Source organism: Impatiens glandulifera, chromosome 1 (assembly GCF_907164915.1).
Source record: "Impatiens glandulifera chromosome 1, dImpGla2.1, whole genome shotgun sequence".
In the NCBI taxonomy this organism is placed as follows: domain Eukaryota; kingdom Viridiplantae; phylum Streptophyta; class Magnoliopsida; order Ericales; family Balsaminaceae; genus Impatiens; species Impatiens glandulifera.
The window spans coordinates 32,093,696-32,115,502 of NC_061862.1; the positions used below are offsets into that span (position 1 = coordinate 32,093,696).

The 21,807-nt window shown below is 33.1% G+C and overlaps 1 protein-coding gene across 1 annotated transcript; it reads left to right on the plus strand.

The window, feature by feature from the left end:
* The first annotated feature begins 13,439 nt into the window (after positions 1–13,439).
* LOC124923805 (subtilisin-like protease SBT4.6) lies at positions 13,440–16,578 on the plus strand. The gene is made up of 8 exons (XM_047463785.1): positions 13,440–13,684; positions 13,773–14,262; positions 14,705–14,799; positions 14,943–15,282; positions 15,371–15,575; positions 15,672–15,763; positions 16,347–16,400; positions 16,501–16,578. The coding sequence occupies exons 1-8, from the start codon at positions 13,440–13,442 to the stop codon at positions 16,576–16,578; spliced, it is 1,599 nt and encodes a 532-aa protein (XP_047319741.1).
* The last annotated feature ends 5,229 nt before the right edge of the window (positions 16,579–21,807 follow it).

The following is a 21,807-nucleotide window of genomic DNA, read 5'->3' on the forward strand; positions in this document are numbered from 1 at the left end:
GAGGGAGAGAATGACCACCACGACCACTACCATCACTTCTGCCACCACAATCACCTCCACTACTTCTTCCACTGCGATCGCCGCTGCGACCTCCGCCTCTTTTGATTGGCCCGTCGTTATCATCACCGGTTGGCTTTTGCTTTGATCTGGTGCCTGTTGAAACACTACCACCTCTTCTGTCTCTATTGTCATCGCCTTGAGTAATGAGATTCTTCTCTTTCTCGGTAGCAGCCTTACATCTTCTTCAGTCTGAATCTTCCTTGCAAAGGAATCAACCTGTTCTTACCACTCAGTATCAACTATGCTCATGTTACCTTGAATCTCAACCATCTAATCTCGAAGAAAACTAATTCCATCCATGACTTCATTATGGATTTCAACGGCATTTTCCCTTTCACAGTCGAACAACTCGGTTTGCCGTTTGAAGAAGTTATTTTCAAATTTGGTGTATGACTTGTTGGCGATATGAATCTCGTATGTATTCTTCTTTAGTGTCTGCTCCATCTTATTATGGGTTTTAAGAAGATCGGCAACTTCCTTCTTATTTGCTTTCTAAGTCTTCATAATCTTTATCATATTTGATTGCATTTCAGCCATATTCTTTTGAAGTGTTCCCATCAATGCTGTCATAGACTTCATAAGCTTTGTACCATCAATAGATGATCCTTCATTAGATGAAATCTCTTGAGAATCTGCTGGAGTGGTCTGAATGGGACTAATATGGGTGTGAACTTGCATGGACTGCTCGGGTCCATCCTTCTCTAAATCGCTTTCAGACTTTCCTTCTTCTTCATCGTCCAAAATTTCTTCACATACCTTGTGAATCTTATCGGACAAATCTCTTGAATGATGAGAAAGGTTGAGAATATCATCATGAATATTCGCAACATTGATATCAGGAAATGGTCGAGGCTTGGGAGATCCTAGAATGAAACATTGAGACAACGGAAGCCCTTCTAAAAATTCATCATTTTTAGTTTGTTCCCCCTCAGATGAGGAACTCTTCTCTAATTCCTTGTTATTTGAGGGTTCCCCCTCACATCTAGCTTCATCAGGATGACTAACTTCAACCTCCTTCTCTAGAGATGCCTCTGCTTCGAGAACAAGGGACTCCAACACTTCCTTTTCCTAGTTAATAAGAGCTTGAACGAGTTCCTTAACAACTTCTTCTTCTTCGATAATAGGGTTGGTTTGAACAGGTTCCACAGTTTGCTCAATTCTGGGTTGAGCCATTAGACGTTTTTCTTCAGCTGAAAAACTTCCCAATGCTATAAGAAGAGCAACAGCTTTCTCATCTTCAGACACATCATGATCATTGGTTAGATCCATAAGTTCATCTTCATCTAAGGAACTTCCAAATGGACTAGCCCCTGAGCAATTTGCTCCATGAACGTACCTAATAACGATAGAAATGTAATCTTGCATAATCTCGTCTAGTGTTTTCAGAGCTTTCTCCTCTGCCTTAGCATTCCTATCAAAAGGATTGAAATTGGCTCTTCTGGCTTGAAGAATCGGAAAGAGAGCTCTTCCTCTTAGATTTGCTTCAACTAGCTCTTTTCTCTTAAGAGCTTCATAAACTTTCGATGTCTTGGCCCATTTCAGGACTCTCTTTTCAGTGCTGACTAGCTTCAACCATTGACTGCTTATGCCTTTACCTTACTGACCTCATCATACTTAATAGATATTCTGTTTAAGACCCAAGTATCAAAGATCTCGATCTTTTCAGCAACAATTATATTGGCATGATCCATCATAAGGTTGACAATGCATGTTGCTTCAGAAACCTCCTCATTTGGATCGGTTGCAACATCCTTCCCTTTTCCAATAACCTCAATAGACTTTGGATTAGGCCTTGGTTCCCAATCATTATTCCAACAGATTGTCTGATGGCTTGCATAATTTCGTGAGCAGAAAGGGGTCTAGCAAAGAGTTCTGGCGTGGGTTCTGACTAAACAAGCTTTCCAGTCACTACGGACTCTGTTGGGACAGGATTGGAAACAAGGGGTTTTTCGACTGGCATGGAAAGGGCCTTTTCAGATGCATCACCAACATCAAGGGTAAGAATTGCACCTTGCTCTGGTTCAAGAGACACTGTAACATCAACAGCTATAAGATCAGGTTGACGGACAAGAGACGGGTTGACGGACAAGAGACAGAGTCCTATCAAAATTTTCAGTATTTGGACCAACTGGCTCAACAGTTGACTTGGCAGCAGATTCCTCAATAGGAATAAAAACAGACTTATCTTGTTCCAACTCAGGAACATTAAATTTAGGCACTTCGGCCTGAGATTGGGAAGGGGTTACCTTTGATGATGCTTTTACAGACTTAGAAGCCCTGGGCGCCTTTGATTTTTCTCCTTTTGAAACAAAGGACTTGGAGAGCTTTCTTAACTGACTCATAGCTGGAGACAGGGGAGACATGGGAATAAAAGTAAGTTCGACGGGACCTTGCTTAACTCTAGAATCGACTATTTCAGAGTCCTTCTTCAAAGAACTCTTAAGACTAGTGGAACTAGCCTCTAATTCATTGACGATTTTTTATCTTTTTGCACCTGTAGACAAAATAGAAGCCGTTGGATGTTTGGAATGAGTAACAGACCTTCCTCTTATCTGTTGGCTTGATGCTCCCGAGAGAGATTCCTTGTTATTCTTCATTCGGACGAGGGTGTTAGCAACAGTGAAGACATTTTACACCCGAGTAGAGTTGATTGGCTCTGAATCCCCCATGGGGACCCCTAAATGTTCCAACAGACAACTCAGTTGAGCAGCAAAACTCACACTTTCCTTGTTCTCTTGATTAATAGTTGCGCACATGTTCAGGTACAAAGTTGAGGCCCAGTTGACCTGAATCCCTTTGGAAATAGCCGACATATAGTCAAAATGGTCTTGACTATACAGATGGAAAGAACCCGCCTTCCCTTGAAGCGCTTTAGCCACCACATCATTCAACAAAATAAACTGGGGTTTAAGAGCCTTCTTACTCCCATTTAGTCGAATCTCCGAGTCATTGGCGGAGAAAACCGTCTTCATTTCTGCCGTGACTTCAGATGGTAGATTCAGGTTGAAAGTGTGCCCCTCCAACGGAAGTTCGAAGAATTCCGCATAGGATGCTTCGTTGAAAGAGACTTTTGTATCATTCACCGTTGCAGTAATGGAATCGCCGACCATCGTCGCCGATTTGAAAAACTCCCTGACTTCTTTTTCGTGGAATATGAACGGTCCTCCAAGGTATTTCCCGAGACCGGAATATTCAAGGGATCAAAACATATCGACCACATCTTGCTGATTAAACATGTAGACGGAGGGAAAATCAACCTGCAGAGTACAATGACCAAGTGTGATTATCTTGTTTCCCATCTTTGAAAGAATACGAACAGACACAAGATGAACAAGGGTTTCTTAGAGAGAAAATCGAACAAATCTAGGGTTCTTAAGAGATTTTGAGAGAGAAAAAGCTTTTTCAATCTCATGCAGAATGTCCTTATATAGACTCCTAAGAGTCGCATAGGATAACCGTCATATTTCCTAGGGGTATGACCCATCAATTAATATTAGACGTCCTTTCCAAAAATTCATCATTAGTTTGGGGGTATATTAGTCATTCTCTCTTAACTTGAAAGACAAGTGTCTTTATGTTATTCGGAGATGACTATGTTTTTGTTAGAGTGGGAAAATTAGATATCACATCACGTGGGACAGTTTCCCTTGATCGCTCTAATACATACGTAGTTAGACGTTTTTCTTACTACATCAATCTATGAACTCTAAACGTCTATTAGACGCAAGCGTCTAATCATGTGTCTTATAAACGTCTAACGTCTATTAGACATCGACGTCTAATTACACATGAACATCACGTATTAGACGTGTGTTTGGTTAGACGTGAGCATCCAATTGCTCTTGTTGAAAAAATGTCTAACGTCGTCTATTAGACGTCTATGTCTAACCGCGCAGGTTATTAACCAAGAAACATAGACTTAGATGCATAGAGTTTGAGTAAAAATACGTCTAAGTACATGCTTTTTCTCTTAGACGACCTCGTCTAATAGACCGATTAAGGCCTTTTGTCTGAGTGTATCTTTATTTTCAAGATAAATTTTCCCTCTCATTTTGTGCATGTAAAAAATGAATGAACAAATGTTTTGAGGTCCTTAAGACCAAAAATATTTATAAGATATAAAAGATTTAGTCCTCTGGATTGGCAAAGGCCATTATTGATCTCCTAAAATGTATACTCAAAAGAGTATGCTCCATGCTTCCTTCCTGCAGCTCTCCTGCATCACCTACACAAGAAAATATTTACAAACTTTGGTACCCACATTCAATTGGGTCCTCGATCAATTAGTCCCTTATGAATCCATATTTGAGATATTCTGATGGATTTCCCATTTTGTGTTGTGATTAATGCGTATGATTTTGACTTAGCAGACGCAGACGCCTTCCTGCTAGCCATTATTCCCTTATCTTTTGAAGATGATTTTCTTTTAAAACTCATTGACTTTGAGTCATGTTTTAGATTGCCAGACTTGCTAGCTGCTTCTAACTTATTTTTCAGCCAGCTAACAGTCGACAGAACATAAGTTATTTCATTCTTCAAAGCTACTTCTTCATGAATGAGATTAGATTCAATATTAGTTAAACTCCCTTTAACAAAGTTTATTGGCTTAAGCTTGTTAGTTGCTGAGTTTGACTTTTTGTAGGACTGGTTTGGGTCATTGCCATCAAATCCTAAACCGGATCTAGATCCAGCAGGTTTTAACAGACTAATCTGATATTTGACAGCTTCTCCAGACCTTGTCCAAGCACTAACAATATAGTTTAATCTTTTGTTTTCAGAAGAGAGTGTTTGGATCTATTCCTTGAACATCTCATTCTCGGATGAGATCTCTACTACTTTCTTTTCAAAAACATTTGATTATTGAGTTTGAGATAAAATCGGTTGAGACACTTTGGGTAAAGATTTTGTTTCATTTAGGAATTCTGTTAGCTTTCTGTACTCTATGACCATGTTATCTAGTGCAGATACTAGTTGTTCCCTTGAAAACTTTTCAGAGAAGAAGTCAAATACCTCAATTTCCTGAATTTCTTCTTCTTCTCTTGCCATGAAGCAAGCCACCTCGTCTTCATCACTGTCACTGGATGAGAAGTAAGATTCACTATAGTTTCGTCTGTTCTTCCCGTCCCCTGCCACAAGAGCTTTGAGCTCCTTTTTTTCATCCTTCTTCTTTTCCTCACGCTTTGGTTTCCGACATTCCGATTGATAATGACCTAGAATGCCATAGTTTAAACACTTAACATTAGCTTGGGATTTCTTATTATCATTAGAATTTAAAGAGCTTGAGTTAGAGTTTCTCTTCTTCATTAAGTCGCCAAACTTCTTCACAAAGAGAGACATAACGTCTCTGCTTAGTTGCTGAGACGATGTCTTCACATCAGGAGCAACTGGTGGCTCTTCAGCAGTCACCAACGATTTGTCAATGATAATGGATGTAGATTGATTTTCTTCAATCCCAGAGTTCAACTCGAAGTCATAGGCCTTGAGATCAGCGAACAAATTGAAGAGCGAGATCTTGTTGAGGTCTTTGGATTCCCTCATGGACATCGTCTTTATGTCCCATTCCCTTGGAAGAGCACGCATGACCTTGATAGCAATCTCCCTCTTGCTATAGGTTTTGCCGAGAATAGATAGAGTGGAGATAACTTGGTTGAACCTTGTGTCGAACTCGATCATCGTTTCTCCGGGACGCATTTTGAAACTGTCGAACTGTTGAGTGGAAACCATGATCTTGTTTTCCTTTGTTTGTTCATTTCCCTCACACAGTTGGGTAAGTCTGCCCCAAATTTCCTTAGCAGTATCACACTCAATGATGTAGTTGAACATACTATCATCAAGAGATCTGTACAAAACGTCTAATGCCATGTTGTTGAGGTTGTTCTTCCTTTTGTCTTCACTGGTCCATTCAGATTTATCCTTATCAATCTTGATGGGACCATCTGTGATAACACTCCACATGTCGTCATGAAGAGAAGAGAGATGAGCAGGAACTCTCTTCTTCCACACGATATAGTTTTCTCTTGAGAATGTGGGGATATCAGTTGCACTGACATCTTTGGTTATGGTTGACATTCTTAGTGAAAACTTGAGAATAGAAACAGGGCTCTGATACCAATTGATAGGATCAGCGTAATCGATAGACACGGGGGTCTGGCTATTGATGATGGCTTCGGATAAACGATTTGATAGAAATCCTGTTAGGGATTTAAATCAATTTCTATTCTTCACAAGCCCTTGCAAACTCTTGAACGATTCAAGTTCGGAAACGTTTGCTCAGGTTTGAAGCTAAGAACAAAAGAATGAGAAGATGACAGAATGTAAATGACACAGCGGTTTGTTTATGGATGTTCAGAGCAAAAATCTCATACGTCACCCTTTCTTCCAACCACCGGAAGGATTCACTATACGTTTCTTAGAATCAAATACAGTTACACGGCTAGCTCACTATTGAATAGACTCTGTTCAATTTATAATATACTGAAGAATATCACTCAGCTAGACAATATTTTGATTCTATCTCTCTCTTGATAAACACACAGTAAAGCAAGAAAACAATTCGTGAGTAAGTTCAATGTTCAACGATTGATAGATTGATATCTCTGATTCCGGCTTGTTTACTAGAATTCTGGCAGTTCGTTCGTTGTCCTTGAGGATCTTTAAATAGAGTGCAGGAACCAACAGTCGAATCTTTTATAATGATACGTGGAAAACTTCCATTGGAACGCCTCCATAGTACACAAGTACATCAGACTCTGAGCACCAAGATCGTGGTCATACCAATCTGGTAGTGCGCTAAATATTCCTCTAGGATATTCCTGCAAGAAACAAGTAGTCATATGATTGGTTGCAACTGGCTGTCGTACTGATCTGCACAGAAATGTGGAGCAAGAGTAGCGTACAACTAGTTAATCGTGGGTAGATAAATGCTAGCTTCAAGCAATTGCTTAAGCATGGAATTAGAAGTTCTTTACTTAGACTAACAAGTCTAATGAAGCTAGACGTCCACGTCTAATAACAGGATCCATTAGACCACCTGGTCTAATGGGATTAGACGACACGTCTAATTACAGTTCCCTTCAGACTAATCTGAAGGAGTTAGACTGCACGTCTAATTCTCATCTATTAGACGACACATCTAACTACGTTTCCGTTCAGACTAATCTGAAGGAGTTAGACTACACGTCTAACTCTCATCTATTAGACTGCACGTCTAACTCCGTTTCTCTTCAGACTAATCTGAAGGAGTTAGACTGCACGTCTAACTATGTATCCGTTAGACTGCACGTCTAACTACATCTGTTAGACTACACGTCTAACTACGTCTCTGTTAGACTGCACATCTAACTAGGTATCCGTTAGACTGCACGTCTAACTCTCATCTGTTAGACTGCACGTCTAACTACGTATCCGTTAGACTGCACGTCTAACTACGTCTGTTAGACTACACGTCTAACTACGTATCCGTTAGACTGCACGTCTAACTACGTATCCGTTAGACTCCATATCTAACTACGTATCCGTTAGACTGCACGTCTAATTACGTATCCGTTAAACTACACGTCTAACTACGTATCCGTTAGACTGCCCATCTAACTACGTATCCGTTAGACTACACGTCTAACTACGTATCCGTTAGACTACACGTATAACTCAATGCGTCTAATAGCCAATTAGTCTAATGAGCCTCATTCAGACTTAGTCTAATATAACATGTTTTCGATACACCTGCACAAAAAACAATTAGACGGCTTAATTTAAGTTTTATACCAACACATCATCAAAATTCCATTAGTCAAAGTGCTTTGACCCTTAGTCAAAATAATTTGACCCAATAGACTTCGAATCTATGAGTAAAAACGATATTTCCTTTTACTCTAACTTGAACATTGAAATCAAACACTTTTTAGAAACTGAGAACGAGATTGTCTCTACCGCGGAAAAGACAATCGAAATCAATCTAAACACAGCCGACGATCCTCAAATCGTATTAATCGGTCAAATTCTAAACCCGCAAGATTGTCAAGGATTTGTTGAGCTATTGAAAGCCAAAAAAGACGTCTTCGCCATGTCATATAAAGATATTATAGGAATTGATCCCATGATCACACGACATAATATCCCTCTATATTAGGATACTAAGCCAATAAAGTAAAATCTCAGACTTCTTTCCATTTATTTGGATGCATCTTAGCATTGCACACATCTTCTCTCTCTATTAGTTACCTTTTTCCATCCTTAATGGCTACTATCTCACTGTTCCTTACTCATTTATTTGGGCTTCTTTCTCCTCCTAACAATTATATTGCTCTATCCAACAATATCTGTCCCAATAATGGTCGTCGTGGCGGTGGGATCTAACGTCGTGAATGGGGCATTGGTCCTCGTGACCCACTTGTCTACCCCTCAAGTAAACACCCAACATCTAGCAAATAATGTTCTGCCTCATCCCTAACATCTTGCTACTTCCACTATTTAACGATCTAAGTCTTTGGACTTATAGGCGTTGAACTTTAGTCACTCCCGAACGTGCAATATATTTACTATGAGTGCGAGATGTTTCCATAACTCATCTGTGTAATACACACTCATATACATTGGCTTTGGCCAGGTATTTCAAGTGAATTTTTGAGTCACTCTTGGTGTACTACTTCATTGTGTGTACTTAATAAATGTTGATGGCTCTCTAAAACTCAACTCCCTCCCTCTAACTCACGATGATGTTCAATTTTTGAACAAAGTTGAAATTCTGGTTGGAGGTCCCGATGTTGATGACCCACTATCTCTCGGGCCTCGACAATACTAGATAGCAACCGGACGAAATATAAAGTTCTGAATGCTTGACTATCCCACTTATACCAATGTCGGTAACATCCGCGAGTGGTATGGACCTATCACTCAGGATACTCAAACGATATGTGCTATATATATGTGCCCTTACCTTCATCTCGTGAAAGTGTTGCTCGTGAACAAGTTCAAGTGTTACATGTCCCATCACATTCTCAAATTGCCAATATCTTTACAAAAGGTCTTCTGTAAGTATTATTTGAAGATTTTTGGCACACTCTAAGCGTTAGAGGATCTCCCATTTTGATCTCAAATTGTTAGAATATATTATATTATAATTAAAAGAGATAATTCACGAGCTAGATCCTTTAATTAAAGAAATTAATTAAAAGATAAAGATAGATGGAGCTAGATCTTTTTCACCACACTAGCTTTCAAAAAAATGGGACAAAAAATTGGGAAAATAGATTAAGTATGTAGCCGCAAACACACTTAACAATTTACTAGACGCATAATTTGTCGCCTGACGGACTCGAACCCAAGAACTTAAAGTTATTTATAATGTGTTTTGAGAATTGAGAGAATAAATTGTATTTAAAATAATAAACATACAAAACCTTAAATATTGCAAACAAAAAATATTATCGCATAAGAAATTTAGAGCAAGATGTTGGGTATAAGAGCTATGGACTATTAAAAAGCTAGAGTATAAAACATATCTTAATTTGGCCCAAAATACTTTGTTATCAAAGTAATGGGCCTTTGCGCTATTTTAAATGAATTGTTTTTCATTGATAACCATAATTTTGGTCTTACTTCATTTTATTTTAAGCATGAACCAACATAATTCTTGAACTTAGTTAGGTTCATAGAGAACATACAAACCTTGACAATAAAACAATTTACTCTATGGGAGGTAACCCGAGAAAAAGCGCAAAAAGTAGAATGGACTCCTCTTGTTTGGTCAACGAAGATTATCCCTCGATACCAGTTCATCCTATGGCTCGTTTTCTGGGAAAGACTCAACACTCGTGATCGTATCAGCAAGTATATGAGCATCCCGAACGCGAACTGTCTTCTATGCAGAGGAAATGAAGAAACCATAAATCACCTATTCAGGAGTTGCTGTATTGCTTCGGAGCTTTGGGACAGATTCTATAAAAGCCTAGAGCTGATCAGTTTCCCGAGCGAATAGAATGAAATCAAAGAAGCGGCACTACTCAAAGCCAAGGGAAATAAATTTGCAACAAGCGTGTTCAAGTGCGGCTTTGGAGCAGTGGTGTATAACATTTGGCAAGAATGGAATGCAAAAGTATATGTCAGAACCCGCAGGAGCGTTGAAAAGTTATGGAAAGATATTGTATCAGATTGCAGAGCCCTCGCAGGAACGTGGAGAAGAATTCCAAGCACGGAGCAAAACTGGAATATCTGCAGGAACTGGAATTTAGCATTTTTTTAAATTCACTAAAATTAAAAGCATTGTAATCAGATAATTCATTTACGTTTTTAGTTTTTTAGTTTTTATTCAAAATGTTACGACTTCAAAATCATTCTAGGTCTGTCTAGAATGATCTCTTAAACTTGTGGTTTTTTTTCCCGTTTTTGGGATTTTTTAATGAAATGACGCTAAGTCTTTTCCAAAAAAAAAAACAATTTACTCTGAACCCAAAGCCAATTTTGTATTGGATGCGTCTTGAAAAAAATAAATATATATTTTTTATTTTGTATTATTTGAACATTAGAATATTGGGTGAGATTTATAAAAAGTTGATTAAAACAAAATTATACCAATTTATTAAATACCACAAATTAATTCAATCAATCATCTAGATTTCCTTCCATGTATAATAACAAAGGTTAATTCTGATATTCTTATTTCTATCATAATTTACACCACTATAAAATTTGTAATTTTTCTTTTTCAATCACTATATTTTTTCTTAATTTCATTTATCTTGTCAAATAATTCTATTTCTTATCGTATTTGGGTGTCATAGGTCCACTCAAGTAATTTCTCTTCATAACATAAATGTTCCTTATTTGAAGACTATTCTCCTAGCTAGTTTATAAGAAAATAAATATTTTATTGATTTCATACCTTTTTTAATTCACAAAACTAATGCATCAATAACTTGTTATCTTTTTAGAAGTATTAGAAAAGTAAGTATTGAAATCTTCTCTTTTAGAGTTGTTTTTAGTATTAATGAAGTTTTATTTATTTATAATTTTAGCGCAACATTTGTATCAACCACGTGTGAGACAAAAAGAAATACATTAAAAAAAAATTGTTGTAAATTAGTGCATTACTGAAAGATCCTAGCTAGCTATATTTTTCCGATTCAAAGTTGTTAGTTGTTACCCGTTAACGTTGAGCCTCAAAATTTTATAAGGATGAGTAATTGATAATGTAGTATTAAGCTAGAATTGCTGGATAAAACCAGTTGTAATTTTATTTTTCAACAGCAATATTTTTGGTAATTTAAGCAAATAGTAATTACCTATTATTTTCCCTTTTTTAAAATTAATTACCTAAGATTTCCTATTAATATAATAGTAAGTAATCGTATCAATTATTAATTGCAAGATTTCCCAATAATAATAAGAATTATGAATAATTAATAGTAAGATAAGGTACTGTTCCAAAGTATATTTGAATATAAATATAATTTCTATAATTTCAACCAAAATAATAAAAACATAAAAATATATAGAGGGAGAGGGAGAGGGAGAGGGAGAGGGAGAGGGAGAGGGAGAGGGAGAGGGAGAGGGAGAGGGAGAGGGAGAGAGAATTTGACTATTTAAATAGATAACCTATTAGAAATATAGGTTACCATGAAACAACCCAATTCATTGCATTTGTCTTGCTTTCTCGTGATCATTTTTATTGTCTCAATCATTCCATCTCAAGAATCAACTGATGGAGAAAGAAAGGTATTAACCTTAGTTTCTTTACTTCTATTTCAAATGGTTATATAGGTTAGAATTCATGTACACTTAAATTAACATTGATATATTATACATTTCTTCCATCTTTTTTAATAATATAATCGGTTACAATTTCGATTTTCACATCATGCTTTAAGTTGAATTGAATCATGAACACGGTCGTCCTTCGTCCTAAGTCCTAAGTTCCTAAGTTAAGTCAAATATATATATGACACTTTTGAAAGTGACTTTATATACATAATAATAAAACTAAAAATAAAATATTACACATATAAATCTAATTTCACCACCGTTTCAAATTTAAATGTTGATATTTTTCTTCTTTTACATATATAAATGAAATAATTATATTTTTCCGTTTATTTTTTATATATATTGTTTTCCGTTTATTTTAGATATATATTGTTTATATGGGAAGTCTTCCAAAAGGAGAATACTTAGCGGATTCTCACCATATTAGCTTACTTAAAGCTCTTGGCTATAACAAAAGGTAAAAGGATATTTTTTTTTTTGCATTCAATGTAATTTATATTAAATTTCTTTGATTTTTTTTGTTCTTTTTCTTATGAGACTTTCTTTAAGGTTTCTTGTATTTAATTAACTATTTTTTTCAACTTTTAATTAATTTGAGAACTTAGTAATTGCGTGTGTTAACAAATGTATCATATTTCAAAAAAATGGGGCTTGTTTGCTTGCAGAGACTAGTGAGAGTGAAGTTTAAAATTTTGTAAACAAATTATTTTTATTTTATTTAGTGACTTCATCTATTTAAACAAAAAGAAACAAGGAGAGAATCTAGATAATAATATTTAGGGATTGACATATTTAATTCATATATCCAATTGAACATATTGCACGTACATATGTTTGATATTGTCTAATTTAGTTATATATTGTAGTACGACGAAAAAGGTGTTGGTCAGAAGTTATAAAAGGAGTTTCAATGGTTTTGCTGCCAATCTAAATCAATATGAAGTATCAAAGTTGAGAAGTAAGTATTTAATTTATCATATATATATTTTTATTAAAAACTAATATATTTTTCTTTTTGAAAAAATAAATGTATATATTTAATAATAAATTGTTAAATGTGAATTTAGGAAAATAAAGAAAATACTTAAATCAAATAAGTTATAACAAATTATCAAGAAGTTATATATTCTCTTATGTTTCCCTATGAAATTTTGCTAATATTTTATTTTAGTCATAGTTCAACCATTAATTTGGAAAAAACTTGCAAATAATTGACATGTTTATTTTTCATCCAAAAACCCATACATATGATATATGTTATTTTTGGGGGTAAATAGTAATGCTTGTATAAAAATGTGAATATTTTGAAGTGGTCTAAACACATGTAAATGGAGGGTCTAATGTCATAAACTAATTAACTAACCTTATATCAAGTTCAATTGGTCAATTCGATATATAGTATTGTATGAAGTATTAATGGCGTATAATTTATTTATATATTTTTGGGTATACATTTAGCTCAAATTCAAGCTGATCCACAATCAGCCCTGGTCATTCATCCCTCACATATTAAAAATCAAAACTAGTGATCAAAATATAAAAAAGGCCAATATTTATCTATATATATATATTTTAATCAATCTAGATTGCATATTTATCTTTTTATCTTACATCTAGGCATGGGAGAAAACCTCATCATTTTCGAAAGCTGTCAACTACAAATTCAAACTACAAGATCATGGGATTATATGGGTTTCTCCTTAAAAGTTCCACGAAATCCAATTGTTGAAAGTGACATCATAATTGGTCATTTGGACGGAGGTGTACTACCTGAATTGGAAAGTTTTTCAGATCATAATTTAGGTCCTATTCCTAAGAAATGGAAAGGTGTTTGTAATGGAGGAAAAAATTTCGTGTGCAATAAGTACTTTTACTATTCTTACCTTTCAGATTTTGAATTCGTTAGTATATCGCATACCACTTATTTGTATTATTAAATTTTGCTGACATAGGAAGGTAATTGGAGCAAGATATTATCTTGAAGACAGTGCATTGGATATATTTGGTCATGGAACCCATACAGCCTCAACGGCAGTTGGAAGGGTAGTTAAAAATGCAAACTTTTTTGGTATAGCAAATGGGACTGCTAGAGGAGGTGTTCCATCAGCTAGGATAGCTACGTATAAAGTGTGTGGTGGTGAGTCTTGTGAAGACAAAGATATATTGGCTGCCTTTGATGATGCTATTGCTGATGGTGTTGATATTATTTGTGCCTCACTTGGATCCACCGAACCCTTAAAAATTAGTAAAAGTTCTATTGCTATTGGCTCCTTCCATGCTATGGAGAAAGACGTTTTAACCGTACAGAGTGCAGGGAACACACATTCCTATGGGCTAAAGACGGTAATAAGTATTGCACCATGGCTGTTCACGGCGGCAGCTAGTAGTATAGATAGAAACTTTGTCAATAAACTTGTTCTTGGAAATGGTCGAACAATTATTGTAAGTATAATTCTCTAATATTTAAATTTATAACTATAACTATTTTAAATAGTTTAGAAACACAACATTTTGTCATATATTTTCCATGAAAACATAGAGTTACTTTTTTCTTACATCAGTTAATTAAGAAAGAATTAGAGGTAGTATGAAAAATGTTAAGTGTATAGTTCTAGAAAATGATAATGATTAAAATTTTATTGAATTTCACATCTCTATAGTATTATATGTACATTTCTAAACTATTTTATTCTTGGTCATAAAAATAAAATTTTCCAATGAAGAACCATAATTAAACAAAGTTATAGAGATAAATATTAATTATTTTTTTCTATCCTACATTATTTTATGCAAATTTTATTGTTCAAAGTTTTACATAATTGTGCACCAAATTTGAACAAGAATGTGACTCATATATTTTTTTGTTATTGTTGATCATGAATAGAGCAGCGCAGTGAATTCTTTTGCAACAGGAAAACACAACTTGAAGTTGATTTATGGAAAAGGAATAGGAAGTCATTGTAATGTATCAAGTGCAATGTAAAATTCTTTCACTTCTCATGTTTAAAATTATCTATGAAATAATTCATCCTTTTAATTCTTGAATTGTTCAGCCATGCATGAATGCATGCATGATTTGTGATGTCTTTAATTTGCCTTCCTCTCATAAATTTGAATTTCAGGCAATGCATTGATGGCTGCATAGATCCTAACTTGGTGAAGGGAAATATCATAGTATGTGATGCTGATGAGGTGTTTTCAGATATTGTCTTGAGGGCTTGGGAAGTTAATGCAAGTGGTGTCATTCTTCGGAAAAACAAATATGCGAAAGAGCCTTTAACCTCACCTCTCCCTACTGCGTCTTTATATGAACCCGATTTTCGTTATATCGAATATTACCTAAATTCCGAAACGTTTCCTTCTGCACGAATACTAAAGAGTGAGACTTTTCAGGATTATGCTCCCATTGTAGGTTCTTTCTCCAAAAAGGGTCCCAATAAATTTTTTCCAGAAATTTTCAAGGTATATACATACTCAACTTTTATTTTATTTTATTTTATTGTAGATCCAACCCTATATTTTATTGGTTTTTTTTTGTTATGTTTGATAGCCTGATATAACCGCACCAGGAACGAATATTTTGGCAGAATGTCCTGTAGACAGCCTTATTCCTCTCAAGAAATACGGTGTTAAGTACAGCATTTTAACCGGAACTTCAATGTCTAGCCCTCATGTTGTCGGGGCAGCTGCTTATGTAAAATCAAGGCATCCTGATTGGTCTGCTTCGGCTATAAAATCATCTCTTATGACTACCGGTAAATAAGTAATCGTTCAACTATTTTTTGTACTGATTAATACAATTTATTCCTGAATGCTCATATATATATTTTGATTGATTGACTTGTTTGTAGCTTGGACTATGAATAAAAAATACAATGTAGATGCCGAACTCGGTTATGGGGCAGGACACATTGATCCAGTGAAGGCTGCACATCCTGGACTAGTATATGAGACATTCATAGATGAGTACATACAAATGTTTTGTAATTTAGGTATTGAAGGAGATAAGTTGAGAAAGATATTTAGAAAAGAACATAAGTGTCCAAAGGGGTTAAGACTTTCTTTGAAGGATCTCAATTATCCAGCAATGACCGCCTCGGTGCATAGTAACTCATCTTTCGCTATCCAATTTACAAGAGTTGTGACAAATGTTGGACATCGTAACTCAACTTATCGCGCACAAATTAGTACAGGAGATAATACAATATATATCAATGTGGAGCCCAGTATAATTTCTTTTGTTAGTAAGAAGGAGAGAAAAAAATTTGTTGTGACAATAACAGGACAATGGTTGGACCAAAATCATGTTTCTTCTTCCTTAATTTGGTTTGATGGTACTCATAGGGTTAAAAGTCCTATTTTGTTGTATCGGTCATCTATATAATTCAGGTCCAGACTTCTTGATTCAAAAGAAATTCAATGATAATAACTATTCATGAATACATTTTAATGTTTTAATTGTATTTATATGATGTTTTTAATAAATGAACCTAAATAAAAATATTTATACGGTTATCGTTTTTTAGGCGATGCCCTATCGTGGATCTCCCAAACCAAATGCCTTAAGTCTGGGGCAAATGGTATAAAAAACAAGATTTAATAGAAGATGGGTTGATTTTTGAGTTTTTAACAGAAGATGGTATAAACCCATTATTGATTTTTGAGTTTTTAAATAAATAGGTTGAAATGCGAGAGTTACAATTATTTGTAGGAAAGATGGACGTCAATGTAACTACTAGAAGGTCAATGAACTACTAGAAGAGTTTCATCCATGCCCATGATGTCATAAATGTCGAGCTTTAATTTGTTTTCTCTATAACGCCAGAAGAAAGCATACTTTTATCCTCAGTTAATTTTTCTTTAATTTCCTAAATCACTACAATATTAATGATAGATATTTGGACAATTTCTTTACATCATTTTTCATCTTTGAAAAAATACCGTTCTTATTTCATTTTCATATTTGAAAAAATAATCACAAATTCATTTAATATAAATAGTGAAGTGAATGATAAAAACGCATTACATAATCAATCAATGAAAATACACGAAAAACTATACACACAAGGAATTTATAATTCAAGCACGATTTCATATGACCATGTCTATAGTAGATTGTGTTTTAGTGAAAATCAAATTCATCACCTTTGATGTTTTAGATATGACTATTGTCAATTAAACTATAATATTAAATTGTGTTATAATCACAAACATAATATTCAATTTAATAAATAATGTAAATTATAATATAAATATTGTAATATTATTAATCATATATTAATAAAAATATTAATTCTTAATTCTTAAATAATTATAAAGTATTTAAATATAATAATGAACTAATAATTATAAGTAAATAATTTTAATAATTATGAGAATTATTAACATTTTATATTTTTATTTTATTTTATTTAATTCTTCTATTTATTTAATTTTTCTATTGAGAGTGTAATAAATGGTATTGTGACTATGTGTGAAATTTTAAAAGAAAAACTCTCAAAAGCTACCAGTATGCCATATGCCTCATTGGCTCATTCATTGTGTGCAAATTTGAAGAAAAAAAAACCTAGAATACAATGAGTATTGTTTTGAGTTTTTCATATTATTTTTTAAAAAGTTATACATGATTTACAAAAAATCAGATTATCTGTGATTAGTTATTATTTTATCAACATTAAAATTTATAATAAATAAAGTATATTTAGTTAGTGATAAAATTAATATATATATATATTAATAAAATTAATATATATATATATTAATAAAATTAATATATATATATATATTATAACTTCTATTTATATATCTAACTTTAATAATTTACACACAAATCACTCATGTCCATGCACCTACCTAACTTTAATTATTTACCTACCAAACGGCTCATCACCCATTATTTATCTAACTTCAGCTATAAATAATGGGTGATGAGCCGTTTGGTATGTAAATAATTAAAGTTAGGTAGTTGCATGGACATGAGTGATCTTATGTATTTAAATTATTAAAGTTAGATATATAAATAGAAGTTATAATTGAATTTTTACTGAGAAATAGAGAAACGAGGATGATTTTTTGAAATACTCAAAAGGGTCCAATTATGATCAGAAATGAAATCTCCTCCATGTCTTCCAGAATCATTACATTAGTACATTTTTTTTAAGTAAAAATTTAGTCAATAATAAAAGTGTTAAAGTTTATAGGGTTATTCTCATAAGTTAATTAGGTTAACACATCTTATTCAATCAAACTAATACTCAAATTAAAAAAATTTAGCGTGTTATGCAATAATATATTGAGCTTTGATGTCCCATCTTTTATTTCACAATATTGATATTTTCCTCTTCATTTTTTTTATGTAAGACAACAAATATACACACTTATGTACTAACGTTAGAAAAATAGAAAAAAAAAATGAATTATGAAGATATAAAAGGAAAACTGAAATTAACCATTTACCTAACCTACAACCACTTTAGAGCTTGCGTGATGAATTATGAAGGTATAAAAGGAAAGACGAAATTAAACATTTACCTAACCTACTACCACTTTAGAGTTTGTGTTTATTGGATTTTTAATTATATTTTTTTTATTAATCTCTTTGTGAATATGTTTAATCTTTACAAAATTTTAAACTTATTATATTATAAAAAATCGAACTAATTTATAATGTACACATCAAATATCTATTATTAAATATCTATTATTAAGTTATAATAAAGATTTTATATTCAAATCACATTAACCTTCATTTCATTTGATTTAAATGGGGAAAGCCAAATTATTTGATTTAGAATTAATTTAGCATATCATTTTCTATATTCGTAAATTGTGCAGAAGTATTTATTTGTAAGCTAGGAATAGAATTTTGTAGCATCAAATTACTTTTGTTTTCATTTGGGTTAAAATGGAAATGGTAGGCCTAGTTTTTCTTTTCTGTTCTTTTTTTATTGTAAACTAGGAATGTAATTTTGTAGCTTCAAAATACTTTTGTTTTCACTTGGGTTAAAATGGAAAAGTTAGGCATAGTTGTTTGCTTACATTTTTTCTTCTTTTAATATTAGTCAATTAGCACTTCTGTTCTTTTTATATTTAAAACTTAAGAATTATCACCGGCAAAGTGATAATTAATATATATATATTTATATTTTATATAAGTCCTTCTTAAGTAAAACACAATATAAAACAAATATAAAAGTTTGTTTGGTAAGAGTTTATTTGATTTTGAGAAAATATGTTTTTTTAGTAAAATAAAATAGTGATATTTAATTTGTTATATATTAAGCTGATATATTTTTTATATTATTATATATATATATATTTTTTTTTTATATTATATTATATTATATATATATATATATATATTGCATTAGTATAACCTGTTTTTTTTATTCCAATATTTTTTATGGTATTATTAAATTCGGTATTAATTTTAATTTTGATAATAATTTAAAAAAAATATATTTTATATAGCTTTTATTAGTTTTGAATTTTTATCAATTTTAGAACGAAGTGACATGTGCTCTATCCACCGCTTGGGGTCTGATTTACAGTCTGCCTTGAGGACGTGAGTTAATTATTTTTATATAATAAATTTTCTTCTCAGATAAAATTTGTTTGTCAACGTGGCCATAAAATTTATTCTCTTTTTTAGATTTATTTTGTATGTCAACTTGACCAATATATTCAGTTTATAAGTATAAGAAGAGTGAGTTGATCGTTAACTAATCTATCTATCTAACAACATTATTTATTTTTTAAATAATACACATCTCATCTCATTTCAAATGTTGTAAATCCATCAAACTATTTACCTGTCCATGGCTATGTTCTCAAGGTATTTATTCTTTTTTCATTTATGAGAAGACTTCAAATGATGTTACTCCACCAATGTTTCTCTTTATATATATTGTTCCGCAATGTCTAAACACTTTTAAAAACGATGTGATTCAAAACCTATCAATAGATTTAGCAATAAAAAAGATGCATCCATTAAATTAGAAAAAACATGATTGAATGTATGAATGAGGCTATTAAATCATTTTTAGTGTTGGAAGAACCAAAGTGTCATCTTATTCTAGAGGTAAATGACTCCCAATTAATACAAAAAAAATTGAGGATTACAAAAACGTAAGACTATGTGTCAAATTGATCTTAATTTTGAGACAAAAATTGAAATTGCAGTGACAATGTGTAGTGACTTGTGTCTCAAGGTGCCCGGTTCCGACGCAAGCCGATTTTTAAATTTAAAATTAAGCTAAGGAAATTGATTTATTATTCATTTCCTTTTTTATTTCTTTTTCTTTTTTAAATTAAAATAAGAATACTAATTGCCCAAATCCCTCCACTATGAAAATGGAAAAATTAGACTAAAAAAAGAAGAGATTTTATATCCCTTTTCTTTCTTTCTTGTCCATTTTTTTTATAATAAAATAAGAATATTATTTATGTCAAGTCCAAAGATAATTTGAAAAAAATAAGACTGTTAATTAAAAGAATGATTTTTATATTTTTTTTTATCATTTTTCTTTCTTTCTGCACTCTTGTTTCTTAATTAATAAATAAGAATACTCATTATATATAGAGATTTTTTTTTTTTTATTACTTCTTACCTTTTTTCTTTATTATAAGAATACTAATTATAAATAATAAATTAAACAAACAAATAATTATGGAATATAATACTAAATTTTAAAGAATAATTATAATAAACATAAAAACAAAAGGATGTTTTCTACATTTATATTTGTTATTCAATTTCTAAACAAAATAGTTTTCTTAGAGAACATGGGAACCTTGTTGATGACAGTCATAGACATAATTCAGGAAACTAGTGATGTTTGAGAATAGAAAACAGGGCTCTGATACCACTTGTTAGGATCGATATTGACAATAAAGACTTGGGTGTGTCTATTGTTAATAACTTACAAACTTCGATTCGATTTTAACTTTGTTAGAAGTTAAAATCTATTTCTATTCTTCAAAAAACTTCAAAAACTCTTGAACAAGTTCAAGTGCGGAACAATTTATTGGATTTGAAGCTTCAGACAAATGAATGAAAATGACAGAAAGTAAAGAACACATAGTGGGTAGTTAATTCACACTTAAGCTTGAGAGAGTTTAAGCAATCAAATAGAAAGAGCTTAAGCAAGATATGACAGAGAGAGATTGATGGATCAAGTTGTCATTTGTTCGTCCGTTGTCCTTGAGCTTCTATTTATACTTGAAGAGAACCAATGATCGAATCTTCTTTGTGAACATGTGACATGTATCCGTTGGACGGTCGCCAATAGTACAATAGTACAGCAGACTGTGAGCATATGGATTGTGGCTGTACAGGACTGATAATGCGTTGAATATCCTCTAATATTGTGTTGTATTGGATAGATACAACGTGGGCAATTTGAATGATAAAAATATATGTGGAAGTCTTTCATTTGTTGAGATTAGCTGGCTTGCTAGACTGCTGATAACAAACACAACAAATGAGCTGAGTAGAGAAACAGACGCTCCTTTGGATGTCTAATAAAGTCGGAAGATGTATAACTGCGCTTTTTCTTCAGACCGCGTCTAAGAAGGTTAGACGACGTCTCACTACGCTTCTTCTTCAGATCGCGTCTAAGAAGGTTAGACGAAGTCTAACTACGCTTTTTCTTCAGACCGTTTTTAAGAAGGTTAGACGACGTCTAACTACGCTTCTTCTTCAGACCGTGTCCAAGAAGGTTAGACGACGTCTAACTACGCTTCTTTTTCAGACCGCATCTAAGAAGGTTAGACGACGTCTACTTACGCATTACTTAGACAACGTCTAAAGTAATTAGACGACGTATTCTCACGCATTACTCAGACCACGCCTGAAGTAATTGGACGACGTCCGAATAGACAGACTTCTTCAGATTTGTATCTGCACAAGAGTAAGTTATCCAACTTAGTTTTGTTCAAGTTACAACTTAGTTTTATTTAACCACATCATTAAAATTATGTCGTTCT

What these genes read in the sequence shown, in the direction of transcription:
- LOC124923805 (XM_047463785.1), top strand. Translation starts at nt 13,440, where the DNA reads ATGGGAGAAAACCTCATCATTTTCGAAAGCTGTCAACTACAAATTCAA. An exon ending in ATCATCTCTTATGACTACCG is followed by an intron (nt 15,576 to 15,671) that starts GTAAATAAGTAA and finishes ACTTGTTTGTAG; the next exon opens with CTTGGACTATGAATAAAAAA. An exon ending in CCTTAAGTCTGGGGCAAATG is followed by an intron (nt 16,401 to 16,500) that starts GTATAAAAAACA and finishes TTAAATAAATAG; the next exon opens with GTTGAAATGCGAGAGTTACA.